The sequence below is a fragment of the Poeciliopsis prolifica genome, unplaced genomic scaffold, assembly GCF_027474105.1.
Source record: "Poeciliopsis prolifica strain line A6 unplaced genomic scaffold, Auburn_PproV2 SCAFFOLD036, whole genome shotgun sequence".
In the NCBI taxonomy this organism is placed as follows: Eukaryota; Metazoa; Chordata; class Actinopteri; order Cyprinodontiformes; family Poeciliidae; genus Poeciliopsis; species Poeciliopsis prolifica.
The window spans coordinates 907535-922500 of record NW_026562411.1 but is presented as its reverse complement, the minus strand read 5'-3'; the positions used below and the strand labels follow the sequence as shown (position 1 = coordinate 922500).

The window sequence follows — 14966 nt, the reverse complement described above, 5'->3', positions numbered from 1 at the left end:
ACCGTGAATGCCCGTGATTTTAGTGAGCGAAAGTATTTTCAGAGCTTCTCTCTCAAGTCAGCTGAGCAGCAGTGCACAGCCTCTTTTAACAGCTGGAAGAGTTTAGTTTTGTTTTGAGTCGCTGCTGTTAAAAATCAGTGCTGCAGGAAACGAAAACATTTTTGTTGCTTGCATTGGATTTTATTTAGTGACATCAGAGTAAATTGAGCTGAAAGCATTTAGATGTCCGCCACACTTTCCAAAAAAAAAAATCAGATTTGTTTTTACGGTGCAGTTTATCAAAAATGTTGTTGTCATCAACCCTCAGTTGGTGCTAAGACTGCGGTCGCTCCGGGTTTTCTTTCTCGCTCCAGGTTTTCCTTCTCGCTCCGGGTTTTCCTTCTCGCTCCGGGTTTTCATCCTCGCTCCGGGTTTTCCTCCTCGCTCCGGGTTTTCCTCCTCGCTCCGGGTTTTCCTCCTCGCTCCGGGTTTTCCTCCTCGCTCCGGGTTTTCTTTCTCGCTCCGGGTTTTCTTTCTCGCTCCAGGTTTTTCTTCTCGCTCCGGTTTTCCTTCATGCAGGTCATTTGGGGTCATACATTGTTCACACGAAAGTCGCATTTAAATGGCAGCATGAACGACAACACAGAAGAAAATCAGGTTTTATTAAAAATCATTGAGAATCAAACCTGTTTGAATGTAAAGATGCTCAGAAAACTTGAAGGATGATGAGTTTTGCTCAACGCTCCTCCACTAGGGTCAGAGGTCAACTAAATTATCAGAAATGAAACAAGCTGTAAATTATCAGTGGATCCGATTCTTCTTCATGGCTGTTGGTGAGACGAAGGCAGCAGCGTTTTATTCCACAGTCTGGTTCTGGTCTCGGTTCTGGTTCTGGTCTCAGGCCTGCAGACTGTTTTCAGTATTACTGATCCGTTCTGCTGGATGCTCAGAGCAGCTGCTGTATTTTGCTTTCTGGCTCCTTTTGTTTGTGTTGGATGGAAGCTTAGGCCAGTTGGTGTCGCCCCCTGCAGGAACCTGAAGGCGTTGCAGGTGCAGGGCCTTAATGGTGGCTGCTCCAGTTGGTGCTGGAGCCGATCAACTGGTTTTAGGTTGGAGTTGAGCTCAGAGAGAGACGCTGCTGGAGCAAAAAATCTGATATGTGAAAATGTTTTTTACTCCTTTCTTCTCCTTTGTTTTATTTCTGTTTTTTATTTCCTGTAGATAAAGATTCAAAAGCCTCGACTGCTTTAAGGCCCTTTAGAGACGATTTGAGGCTAAATCAGGATTTCACTGTAAATAGACAAACTACCTAAAATGAAGCACAAAGTTCACAGTTTCATTGGTGTAGAAGTGAATTTTAAGTCTCTTTAGGAAGGAAGAAACTGGTGTGAGGACGAATCCCTGAGGAACTCAGGAAACCATTAAAACTGACTTTCTGTTTTTCCACTCTGCATGATGCGCTCCATTAAAATCCTTGGGGGTCATAAAGTTAAATTTGTAACACTTTAAACCGGTTTGTTTTCCTCCGATCTGCTGAGTCATGAATCGTCTCACCGTTGAGCTTAACGCCGGCGGAGCTTTTGAATCTGTTACTGATTGTTCTCATGAAAATCATCCGGTTTTGTTTTCTGCTCATTTCATTTTGTTTCTTTGGATTCTCATCTTGCATGCTGAGTTTTGTACAGACTGTTAAATGTTTTTATTTTCTGTGTTATGTTGATTCTGGTGCTGAATGTTTCTTTATGAAATGGTCGCTACAGATGCTACTTGGCTGAATAAAGATCATTTCTGCTCCTGTCTGACTTGGAACTGTGAGGTTTCTGGACTCAAACCAAAGACTTCATGTTTAGTTGTGAAAAGAAACATGTTTTAAATCAGAAGTGGAACCTCACATTTCCAAGTCTTTATGTTTGTGATTGTGCATGAAGTCTCCATGAATCCATGATCTGTCGTGTCAGCTGATTGGACCAGACATGACTGTCTACATTGTTCATTTGATTTTTTTCTTGTTTTGCCATTTTTGTCTCATGTATGAAATAAAATAAAGCTCTTATCTATCAGCTTCTTGACTCTAACTTAACCCAGCTGGGATACAGAGAGCAGTTTAGTTCCTACTGGGTGTTTGAAGCTGTGTTGGTCATCATTGTGTGGGCGGAGCTTCAAGGTTACTGAGGGATACCACAAGGTTTGCTATTGGGCCCATTTCATTTTAGCTTAGCTTTTATTAACCATCAGTTCAGAGTAGAGCTGCTGAATGAACAGATGGTTGGATGAATTGATTCCTATATTGATGATCCAAATATCTTCATTCTGGACAGAAAATTGAAATAATTTGTAAATTAAAACGGAAAATGTGGATTCCTTATTTCACTTCAGATTGATTAAAACCAGATGCTAAATTCCACTAAAACCAGTCGACACTTCATAAACCAGTTTTGGGTTTCTCCTGGGAATCCAGAATGTGATCATGACATTTGAAATGTATTTTACAGCTTGTTGATTTGAGTCTGATTTTTCTATCTATTTAACACTTCCAAAGGTTAAATTTAGGTGACCAAAGCTGGTCTTATTGGTTTTCACATGGATTTTTATATTTCCAGTTTACTGTATTCATTTTGAGGCGGATCGCCTCCGCCATGTTGGTCCACCAGCCGGAATTCATCAGTTTGTGGAGCTGATGTCTGGTTGTGTCCTCAGGTGAAGTCTGTCATCAACCTGCTGTTCGCTGCCTACACAGGAGACGTTTCCGCCCTGAGGAGGTGAGCAACGTCGAGGTTTTACTCACCTTCAGCAAAGCTCTGCACTGTTCCAGCTTTGCGCTTTACCGCCCCCTAGTGGCCACACAATAAACGTCAACTGTTTCTGATGGAGGCCACTTTATGACTGATCCATTGGCAGTAATAATCTCCTACATTTAGCCTGTCTGAAGGGGCCGCAGTTTTATCTCCGTGTTATTTATTCATTTGTAAAAATCAAATACATATTTAATCTGCAAGCTAAATATTTAGCTGTGGAAATTAACTGGAATATTTAACTATAAAGCTAACTTTGTGGTTCTGAGACATTGCTATGTAAAATTGGGAGCTATTAGCTCTGAGCTTTTCTTCTAACTTTATGTTCATCAAGCTAAATATTCAGTTTGGAGCCATTTAACTAGCTAAATATTAGTTCAAATTAGGTCAAAGTTGTCAAGCTAAATATTTAGATAACATGCAAATTCACATGCCAACAAGCAGAAGTGGACTACCAAAATAAAAGCTGGTCTCGGTTTTCTTCATGGTCACTTCTAACAGAACATGTTACTTTTCTTTAGAACAACGATGAGTCGTTTTAAACGCAGTGCTAATTTTTATCAATGATGCCTCGGCGACTCACCAGCAGCAGTTTCTTAACACCCAGCTTTTATTATGATAGTCCACTTCCGTTTATCGGAAGCGCGTTAGCATATTAGCAATTTAGCTCTGAGCTAGCTCAGTATAGTCCAGTCAGTTCACATAAACTTTTCAGAAGAATGAAGGTCATATTAAAGTTTATAAGATTTATTTCAGATATGTTTCCGGAAGTTAAATGTCCAAGGACCAGTTTTGTCTGGAACTGGGTCGTTTTCCTGAAAAGCTCCATCCGAACTGGTCCAGTTGAGAACCCGGAGCTGTGGCGGGTTCGGGTTCGGGTTCTGGTTCTGGTCTGAGACCGGTGTTTGTGTGTTTCAGGTTCGCCCTGTCCTCCATGGACATGGAGCAGAGGGACTATGACTCCAGGACGGCCCTCCATGTGGCCGCAGCTGAAGGTAAACCGGAACCAGAACCTTAAACGTATCACGTCTGATGGAACGTTCACTTAACTCTGAGCCAAGACCGCACGGTATTCTGGGAGATGTAGGCAGAGGAAAGGCTCTCACGGCTAGCTAAGCTAAGTTTGGTGGCGTCAGCTGCTCTTTGGTTACCTAGCAACTCGGTCATTATTTGGTTGCCTAGTAACAACCTGCCAGTCGGTTTCTGCATGTTTTTATTTCTTTGAAACAAAAACTAAATAAATTGATGATAAACCTGCAGCCATTTTGTTGTTCAGCTCCCCAGCAGAACCAGTGAGTGTCTGTCTGCTTGCAGGACACCTGGACGTGGTCCGCTTCCTGCTGGACGCCTGCAGGGTCAACCCGGTCCCGAAGGACAGGTGAGTCCCATCCAGCAGGTCCATTGTCTGGTTCTGAGTCCAGCCTGGTTCTGAGTCCAGTCTGGTTCTGAGTCCAGGCTGGTTCTGAGTCCAGTCTGGTTCTGAGTCCAGACTGGTTCAGACTGGTTCTGAGTCCAGACTGGTTCTGAGTCCAGCCTGGTTCTGAGTCCAGGCTGGTTCTGAGTCCAGGCTGGTTCTGAGTCCAGACTGGTTCAGCCTGGTTCTGAGTCCAGCCTGGTTCTGAGTCCAGGCTGGTTCTGAGTCCAGACTGGTTCAGGCTGGTTCTGAGTCCAGACTGGTTCAGGCTGGTTCTGAGTCCAGACTGGTTCAGGCTGGTTCTGAGTCCAGACTGGTTCTGAGTCCAGCCTGGTTCTGAGTCCAGACTGGTTCAGACTGGTTCTGAGTCCAGCCTGGTTCTGAGTCCAGACTGGTTCTGAGTCCAGCCTGGTTCTGAGTCCAGACTGGTTCTGAGTCCAGACTGGTTCTGAGTCCAGCCTGGTTCTGAGTCCAGACTGGTTCTGAGTCCAGCCTGGTTCTGAGTCCAGACTGGTTCAGCCTGGTTCTGAGTCCAGACTGGTTCTGAGTCCAGGCTGGTTCTGAGTCCAGACTGGTTCTGAGTCCAGCCTGGTTCTGAGTCCAGACTGGTTCTGAGTCCAGCCTGGTTCTGAGTCCAGACTGGTTCAGACTGGTTCTGAGTCCAGCCTGGTTCTGAGTCCAGACTGGTTCTGAGTCCAGACTGGTTCTGAGTCCAGACTGGTTCTGAGTCCAGACTGGTTCTGAGTCCAGCCTGGTTCAGCCTGGTTCTGAGTGCAGCCTGGTTCTGAGTCCAGACTGGTTCTGAGTCCAGGCTGGTTCTGAGTCCAGACTGGTTCTGAGTCCAGCCTGGTTCTGAGTCCAGACTGGTTCTGAGTCCAGCCTGGTTCAGCCTGGTCTGAGTCCAGCCTGGTTCTGAGTCCAGCCTGGTTCTGAGTCCAGACTGGTTCTGAGTCCAGGCTGGTTCTGAGTCCAGCCTGGTTCTGAGTCCAGCCTGGTTCTGAGTCCAGCCTGGTTCTGAGTCCAGCCTGGTTCAGCCTGGTTCTGAGTCCAGCCTGGTTCTGAGTCCAGGCTGGTTCTGAGTCCAGACTGGTTCTGAGTGCAGCCTGGTTCTGAGTCCAGACTGGTTCTGAGTGCAGCCTGGTTCTGAGTCCAGCCTGGTTCTGAGTCCAGCCTGGTTCTGAGTCCAGCCTGGTTCTGAGTCCAGGCTGGTTCTGAGTCCAGGCTGGTTCTGAGTCCAGACTGGTTCAGCCTGGTTCTGAGTCCAGCCTGTCCTCCTGCCAGGTGGGGCAACACGCCGCTGGACGAAGCCGTGCAGTTCGGCCATCACGACGTGGTCGCCGCCCTGCAGGAGTACCAGGAGAACTACAATCCGACCGACGGTTCTGACAAGACCAGCAACGAGAAGAACCTGGACAGCCTCCTGTAGAACCTCCGGAGGAAACCCGCTTCAGTGGCTTTGCTTTGTGTTTCCGCCTGTATCCTGGTGTAACGTGTGTGAGCTTCATGCAGCGTCTGTGATCCGGTGTTTACAGTATATTTACTCATATTTATATAAAAATGAAGATATCGAGTCAGGGATGGGAACCAGAAACCTACGACAGCATCAGGGCCAGATGGAAAACAAAAGATGAGAACCTTCCAGCCTAAAAAAAAATAAATGAGCTTTTCTCAGTTTGAAAAGTAAAAATTGTTGGAAAAGAATCTCAGAAAATTTTCATCTCAAATTCTATAGAACAGAAAGATTTCTGAGTTTAAAGTCTGAAAATTCCTAGAAAAAAAATCTGGAATTTTTCAGATGAATCAGAAATTTTCTAGAAAAATAAAATAAAAACATTGCTTGATAAAATCTCAGAAATGCAGAAAAACAAAGAAATCTTCAGAAGTCTAACTTTTTCAGTTTGAAACTCGGAAAATTTCCAAGTCAAACATTTTCAGAAATTTTTTTCTCTAAAATTGTTTGACATCTGAAACTGAGATGTAAAAAAAAAAAAAGTTTCTGATAAATCTGAACTTTTTTGGTGGTCATTTCTCCTTTTGTCTACCTATCATGGCCCTATTGCGTTGCCATATAAACCAGGTCCCACTTATGTGAGTTTGTGTGAAATCTTGGTGTAAATCGTTTCAGGTATCTGCTCTCTGATTGGCTGACGGCCGCAGACGTCAGATGATTGTATCCTGAATGTATTTTATGACGACGGTGTCGTCGAAGCACAGAGACTTTGAGATTCATGTTTGTGTAATTTATTCAATTTACAATAAAGTTTTCCTTTTGGTTGCATTCTGACTCCAGACCAAAGGTGGCGCTAATTTTTGTTTTGTTTAGTGATTTTTGATGTGATTGTTTAGGAACAATCATACCAATACTAGCATAGCATGTTTCCATCCCTTTGCTGCCGAGTGTCACTAAAAAGCTTCAAACCTAAAAATTTAAATGAATGTCTCCTTTATGTAGCAGTTATCAAAAGCGTAAATATATTTTTAATCCATATTCCAGCTCCGGGTGAAGATTATTCACTGGGTACATTGAAATTCTAACATCCTCTCAGTTCACACTCCAACCACTAGATGGTGTAAAAGTAAATCTAATCGCATCCTTAGTAATAAATATCAATAGTGTTCATACTTTTTTTTTTTGCAGTATTTACAAACAGGCATTAAGCAAATAGTTTATAGTTTTAGATGAATATTTCTGCAGCATAAATTGTGTCTGATAAAAGTAAGAAATTTGTCTCTATGGAAACAGATTGGCACCTTCAATAATCACCATGTGTTGATCACATTCACTGTGAACTTTAATCTCATTGTACAGCAGCAAAACAAATTCTGCTCTATTATGTTTGGATATTTACAGCTTTTCTAAAGCATTTTTATTAAAAGATAAAAACTGAAAAGTGTTTTTATATTTCAGCCTGAAACCCTGGAGGAAGGATTTCCAAATGAGTATTTTTCATTTTTACTATGTACATAATAATCCAGTGATGTTCATTAACTTTTTCTGATCACTGATTGATGTTTTGGAAGAAAATATCAGGATCACTGTAGCTCTGCAGAGGAGACGATGAGGGGACGTCAGCCATGTCCAATAAATACGATATGATGTCGTCCACATTCACCTGGAGAGCAACAAACACCGTCACTTTAAATCAGCTGCCATAAAGAAATGATGAGACAGGAAGCAGCGTCCAACCCACCGTGGAGGGCTCAGGGTCCAGCAGCATGGCGGCAGGCGGAGACGGCGGCGGCGTGGGGCCACTGCGGGGGAACGACACGTTTACTTCCTGCTTACTTCCTGAAGAAGAACTGGCAAAGAGTTTCAGTTCAGCAGAAACTTACATGGAGACCAAAGTGATCTTCCTGGGCAGGTATCCCTTTATGTTGGTGCTGGGAGGAGACGGCGCTGCAGCGGGTCAAAGCAGAAACAGCGCCACCAACTGGGTCAAACTTCTTCACTCATTCATTTAGATTTACCTTCTAAACTCATTTTCCCACAATCACAACAAGAAAACTGGCTTTTAGACATTATTGATACAATAAAGAGTGATTAAGTCTTCATGAACCTTTAGCATCACAGAAAATGCTGTAAATACTTATGAAATAACTCACTTTAAATCTGATATTTAAAGATAAACACTGTTTAAAATGCATTTTATAAAAGTTACATTTTCATCATATTATTCATAAATGTTCCAGTTTGAAACTAAGACCTTAGCTTGCTGGCTGAGGCTAAGCTAACTACTTAGCAAGCTACCTGGCTAACTAAAAATGATTTCTGAGTTTAATATTTGGCTAACTAACTAAATAGTTGAATAAGTGGATATTAATGTATTCAGCTTGAAACTGACATGAATAACTGAAACTTAAGCTCCATTTTTATTCTTAAGGTCAAACAGGTCAAATTATTGCTGTTCATTTTTATCCACAGAACCGTCTCCAGACGTCAACATGGCGCCGCTTGGTACCTGTCACTCTGTAGCGTGCGAACGCAGCGTCTTTGGGGGTGTCGGGGTACAGGTAGACCAGCGGGTTGTGGCTCCCCCCCGGCGTGGTCAGGGTGTAGTTGTCGATGGCGAAGGGCAGAGACAGAACCGACAGCTCCTTCTTGGTGTACGGCTCCACGGCGCGGACGTGTTTCTCTGCAGACCGGGTCAGATCAGTCCTCTGGTTCTGTTCGGGTTCTGGTGAGCCCGTTTGGGTCTGTGTGACACTGACCTCCGGCGGTCTGCTCCACCCAGCTGAAGGTGATGGCGCCGTCCAGGACGCTCTCACTGAATCGGATCAGAAACGTCCCGACCGGTTTCTCCCGCAGCAGGCAGCGCGTTCTCTCCTTGCTAACAAATCCCATGATGCATCTGGAGAGCAGAAACACACAAGACATGTTGAAGGAGGAGAGAAGCAGCAGGGGTGTTAACCCGACCCGATCTGACCCGATCTGACCCGACTTACCCGTCCCGCCACAGCTCCCACACAAACTTCTTGATCAGATCCAGAATTCCATCGATCCAAATCCAGACGCTCTCATCCTGGGAAACAGGAAGTCAGAGACAGGAAGTCAGAGACATCCAGCGATAAAATCCATAAACTTTATTTACATTTTTAGAAGACTTTTTTAAAGGCATGAATCAACATCCTGAGTTAATAAACCCACTTTGTGGCCCCTAAAGGCCCCTGAGCCACTTTGGACCCTGCTGGACTAGAACACGTCCAGAACCTCACCTTGGAAAACTTGTTCCAGTGAATCGGACCATCAGGATCATCTGGATGAAATCAGAACCGCTCAATTCAATCAGTTCAACATTCGCATGATGCTAGTTAGCTTAGCATGGAGGCTAAGCTAATCTAATCCATTATTACATAAAGGCGGGGGGAGGTTCTGGTTCTGTTGGACCCACCCATGATCTTGGCCTGCAGCATGGACAGCTGGTCCTGGTCCAGTGGCCGCTGCCCGACCGACAGGAACTGCCAGCTGAGGAGCGGCGCCAGCTGCTGCCAGGTCAGGCCCGGCGGGTCCAGAAACAGCGACAGGTTCTGTCCACACATAGCAGAACTTCAGTCCGGCCCGTTCCGGACCGGCAGAGGCCAGTCCTGGTTCTGTACTCACCTCCGAGTTGGCGTCGGTTGTCATGTTGGACCACATGACGGCGGCCCAGGCGCTGGGAACCTGGTTGGAGCTGGAAACGACCACCAGCGGCAGGGAGCTGGCCTGACGGACAGACAGAACCAGAACCGGGCCGTCAGCCGGAGCAGAACCGGGCCGTCAGCCGGAGCAGAACCGGTTCACTGGTTTTACTGGTCTTACTGGTCACCTGGATGTGGAAGGTCTCCTCGTTGTGCTGCAGCTGCGTGACGAAGCGGATGACGTGGAGTTCCTCTGTGACCGTCAGCTGGTTCTGATCGGCCCAAAACATGGAAACATGCAGAGCAAATAAACAACAACAACAACAACAACCAACGTTAAATGATCCAAAATGATTCACCTCACTGGAGCCTTTAACTCTGGACTTTTTTTCTTTGAGCGACTGAAAACAAAAACAGAAATGATTTATTAATGATGATCAATACTTAGTGATCAATAGTTTGATCGGGTTTCCCACCATGTGCTCGAACGTCGCCGTCAGCGCGCCGCTGGACAGATCCACGTCCAGAACCTTGGAGTCGTCACGCGAGAAATCGAACTGACGAAAACTAACACAAACATTTTACTAAAATACATCAAACAGTTAAAAACTAAAGTATTACAAATATTTCATAAAAATAGTAAAGCAAGCTTTATAAATTCTTTTATTGATCGATTTTCTCACCCGCTGATCGTCTTCACTTCTTCAACGTCTCTGATTTCAACCAGAAAATAATATTTTATGGAAAAACAGAAGAAAGAGGAAAATATTTGATCTTAACTGAAGATTTTTTCTTACTTGTCGAAAACGGGTTTGACTTTGATGAGCATCTTAAAGGCTGGAATGTTGACCAAAAACCTGAGGAACAAAAATAAAGTTTCAAAAATAAAATTCATTTTGATGATGAAATGAAACAAATGAGCCTCCAAGCAAAATGCTGTCAAACTTTTGTGCTGCAAAGATGTTGGTGCTGCTATCATTTCAAATGTCCAGAGGTCAAAGGTCAAACAGGCTCCATCTTTACTAAATCAGAAATTGGTGAATAGATTCTGCTACGTTTGTGCTGCTTTTGTTTTGATTTTTTTTTTCTTTCATAAATCAAACAACATGTCTGACCTCTGGGAACTTTCATTAATGTTTCAAAGTGATAGCAGTTCTGCTGGATCTGGGTGTGGCGGCCATCTTGGCTCAGGTTGTAGGTCAGAGGTCACAGTGTGAGTCTGCTCCGCCTCACCTCACGGTGACCTTGAAGAGAACGCCGGTCTTCAGGATCAGCGGCCGGTGAAGAAGCTTCTGCATGACAGGCTGCTTCTCCACCACCAGGGCGCTGCACAGAACCCAAACAGAACCGGTCAGCGGGCCCCGGGCCGGCCGGTCCAATCGCCAGCCGGGGGCGGAGCCTCACCTGGTCAGCAGGTTCCGGATCAGACTGCGGCAGAACTTCTCCATTTCTGCCACGGAGTCGCTGAGGCCCCGGGAAGTCCGGGGCGGGGAACCTCTGGTTCTGGACCTGCAGCTGCTGCAGCTGTTCGCCGACACCGAGAGAACCTCGGCCACCGCCGTGAACCTGCAGAACACCACCGGGTCGGGTCAGGCAGCGAGCGGGACCGGGTCGGGCCGGGCCGGGCCACGAGGCGTGCCGGCGCCTCACCATTTCTCCAGCGGGTCCAGGCCGGCGTCCTCTGGGCTGCCGATGCAGAACCGCTGCTGCCGCCGCCGCCACTCAGGAAGCTCCACTCCGGTCAGAGTCTGGACCGAACCAGACGCCTCGTTCAGAACGTTGACCAGCCGCTGCAGCACAACCTGAGAGATAACGTAACGCAGCATCAAACACCTGAGGAGGGTCAGCCAGGTCAACCGGGTCAGCCGGGTCAACCTGCTGACCCAGAGTCTCTTGCTGCAGGGGAAGAAGAAAAACATCCAGTGAAGCAGGTTGACCTTCAAAATAAAATAAGTTAGCATCGTGGCTAATTTGGTTTCTAGTCAGTTTTCAAACCTTAAACTGAGGGAGCTGCTGGTTCTGATCGGTTCTGATCATCTGGTTCTGATCAGTTCTGATCAGCCGGTTCTGATCAGCTGGTTCTGATCAGTTTCTGATCAGCCGGTTCTGATCAGCCGGTTCTGATCGGTTCTGATCAGCTGGTTCTGATCGGTTCTGATTAGCCGGTTCTGATCAGTTGGTTCTGATAAGCCGGTTCTGATCAGCCGGTTCTGATCGGTTCTGTACTGTGTGGGTCTCCGGTACCTGTCTGGTTTGGGAGACGGACTGGGCCAACCTCAGACACTCCTGCTCCAGCCGGGCCTTGGACTGGACCAGGTTCACGTTCTGCTCCACTAGTGAAGGAAACACACGCGTTCCTGTTAGAACGCAGTAGTCATCTTTGACCCAAATATTCCTGTTAGAACACCATGTGGCGTTATGCCGCAGGTTCCTGCAGCAGTGACCTTTGCCTGACCTTGATTTTGCCACGAGTTCTGGATGAAGTCGAGTTTTTCGCTCAGGTCCTCCAGGATTTTCACCTCCTTCTTCAGCTCCTGCAGCAGATTTCACAGATCAAGGTTCTGGTTCTGATTGTGTGGGTCCGGTCAGGAATCGGATCCGTCTGATTACCAGAAGCTGCAGCTTCAGCCGCGTCACTCGGTTGTCCAGCTCCGTCCGCTGCGGCGCCATGACGCCGCCGCCCTGGAGGAGAACAGGGTCAGTTAGCTCCTGCGCCGCCGCCGCGCCGCTAATCGGGACTCACCGTCGTCATGGTAACCGACTCCAGGATCTTCTTCTCCTCCGACTGACACTCAGACAAAATGGCGGCCAGTTTCAGCGGCTGAGCCTGGAAGTTCTCCTGGAAACACAGAGCTGCTTCAGACCCGGTAGCGTCAGGTAGCATACTGAGCGCCGCGCCGGCTCCGCCGTACCACCATGTCGGCCCTCATCCTGGAGAAGTTGGGCCCGTCCAGGATGGCGTTCTCCTGGACCGCGGCGCCACTGCTCCTCCAGCTGCTGCAGCAGAGCGCAGAAACACGCAGCCGCCGCGTTCTCGTTTGCAGCTGCAGCACTCCTGCAGCAGGAAATGATGTCACACTTTGACCCGCCTCACTTCCTGTTTTTATAACAATATTTCTAAAGTTTTGAAATATTTTATGTATTCTGTACAGACCTTAAAATAAACATGGATAGAATGGCCTAGTCAAAGTCTAGATGTTCAGAGCTGATGGAGACAAACCCAGAAAACCTGCAGCCAGAAAAGGTTCTGCAGGGTTCTGACTAGAAAGGTACTCCACACTTTTCAGAATTTTGCAATTCAATTTTTTCATTTCCATTTTGTGTCAAATTAAATCATTTTATTGAACTTTTTCAGACTCGATAAATAAAACATGTTCAGTCTGACTGGGGGAGGAGCCACCGCCCAGAACCCAGCAGAACCAGTTTCAGAACCCAGCAGAATTGGCTCCTCTTACCAGTCCTGGCTCTCGATCCAGTGGCTCAGCTGGTTCCGGATATCGATGGGGAACCGGCCCTCGTACAGCTGCCAGACCCGGTTCTGCAGCACCGAGTCCAGCTTCAGCAACTCCTGCCACTGCGCCATCTGCACAGAACCACAACAGAACCGCCTGAGGAACTGGAACGCCTGATACGTTTTCCTTCCACTAAACTTTCCTTATTTATGTGTGGGTTACAGAATATCAATAAAACCTCCATAGTTTCACATGTAGCAGAACTTTTCGACTCATGTTGCAGTTTGAATCTGTGAACGTTCCAGATGTTCAAACGTTCTCGGTTCTGATCCGGATTCAATAAACCCTGCAGACTCGGATGCGCTCCTTATTTTATGCGCAGAGCGCAGCAGGTACGGAAGCCTGAGCGTTCATGCTCGCTCTTGTTATGTTTTTGAACACAACTTATTGAAATGATTAAAGCTAAACTTTATGACACGTTTTCATTTAATTCAGCTTGAAATCATCAGTCAGAAAACTAACATATTTATGACATAAACATGTGAAACACTAAAGGTTTTTCTCACCGTCAGTCTCAGATCCTCCGCTCACTAACAGGAAGTGGATCAGAACCGATCTGCAGGCAGCGGCGCCTTTTATGAAGCGATCCCGTGGAAACTCCCTCCTGACCCGCTGATTCTCGGGAAACGTCTCAGCCGGAAGCGTCAAGCTGCGCTGAGTCACGCTTCCGCTTCAGCAGCTTTTCAAATTAAAGGCTTTTATTGTTAGAAAAAGCTGCGAACAACTTGACATTAAATCCTCTCATTATGCTAATCATCGGACAATAATTTTTTCAACGTGTTATTAACTGTTTGTTTATCCGTCATTGAATAAAGTTTATTCAAGACTTTATGTGTTTTGAAATTAACAAGCTGTTATTTTTAGCTGGCTAATGCTAACTGAATATTTAACTTGGCTAAAAACCTAAATTGGTAAAATAATATGTTTTAAGTATAAAACCTAAAAGTTTTAAAACATTCAGAAAGTCAGCAGAGATCCGTCAGCTTCATGTTCCCTCATCTGATCTTCAACTCCTAGATCTAATTATTACCCTGCACCGCCATTTTTCACCCAAATACTAAGATTTCCAAACCAACAGAGAGAAAAGATCAATATATGATCAATGAAATATGATCATTGTTGACTATCAGCCTGAAACTTTGCAATCTTTCTCAGACAAAACAATCTTTGAATTCTGCAGCTTCTGTGAATGGCAGGTAAATTATTATCTAAAATATTCCCAACATATTTAGTTTTCTGCTACAGTTTGATTTGTGTTGTTGAGTTTCTGGCTAAAATAAATGTCTTTTGTTTTCTGTAGAAGTTTAGTCAACAAATCCATCGACCACAGAGCCACGTTCCCGTCATGAAGCCTGCAGGAGGAAACGGACCCAGCCTGGTGACCGGGTCACATTCATCCATTCACCTTCTGGATGATCAAACATCCAGAATTCAGCTACAACATTGAAACCTCATCGTGGTTCTGAAGTTTATTGATCACTTTAGTAGGTTGACTTTAGCTTGTTAATTAAACATTTACTTTGCTCATTTCTAACTGAATGAATGAAATGGTGAAAACATGACTTTGAAAACAAGACATTTGCTGTTAATTTAAATAACCTGATGTTAACTCCCTTTTCCAAAGCGCTGCTTCCAAGCATATCACTGTAAAGTTGAGTGGAAGGTAAAAATGTGCACAGATTAAAGCAACCATGTGAGGTAAAATAAAACTTCGTTAGTGGAAGAAAATCCAGTGAATTTCATTAATTGTTCTGAACAAAATGAATTAGTGTTTCAGTTTTCAAATACTTTAGTGATGATCACTGAGGAGAAGTTTCTGTGAACAGCAAACAAACCCAGAGCCGAATGTTCCTGCTGATTTTTTTTACTCAGATGTTTCCTCATATTTCACTGCTGACTCAGCAGCTGAATCACCGCACACCCAAAATCTGATTTTATTTCCTCGTCAGACTTTGTGATCTGAGCTTCAGCTAATAATAATAATAATAATAATAATAATAATAATAATAATAATAATAATAGATTATTATTCTCCTCCAGTTTTAGGAGTTTCTGAACAACTAATCACAGCAATTAGTCCTGAAATGAAGCTCAAGTCCAGCAGACCCTCAGTCTGCTGCTCAGTTGATCAAACTGCATTCGGACCTTTACCTC

The 14966-nt window shown here is 45.2% G+C and overlaps 1 protein-coding gene and 1 pseudogene across 1 annotated transcript in view; one reads left to right on the top strand and one right to left on the bottom strand.

Annotated features, from left to right (window-relative positions):
* The window catches only part of LOC129374394 (glutaminase kidney isoform, mitochondrial-like), a 17900-nt gene extending 11285 nt beyond the window's left edge, over positions 1 to 6615 (top strand). Inside the window, exons 12-15 of the mRNA XM_055052790.1 lie at positions 2683 to 2738; positions 3690 to 3766; positions 4086 to 4149; positions 5467 to 6615. Of these exons, the coding sequence (XP_054908765.1) occupies positions 2683 to 2738; positions 3690 to 3766; positions 4086 to 4149; positions 5467 to 5611 (342 nt within the window). The 3' untranslated portion in view covers positions 5612 to 6615. The remainder of the gene's footprint in view (positions 1 to 2682; positions 2739 to 3689; positions 3767 to 4085; positions 4150 to 5466) is intronic.
* A 338-nt stretch (positions 6616 to 6953) lies between these two features.
* On the bottom strand, positions 6954 to 13434 carry LOC129374393 (signal transducer and activator of transcription 1-like; annotated as a pseudogene).
* Positions 13435 to 14966: the final 1532 nt, after the last annotated feature.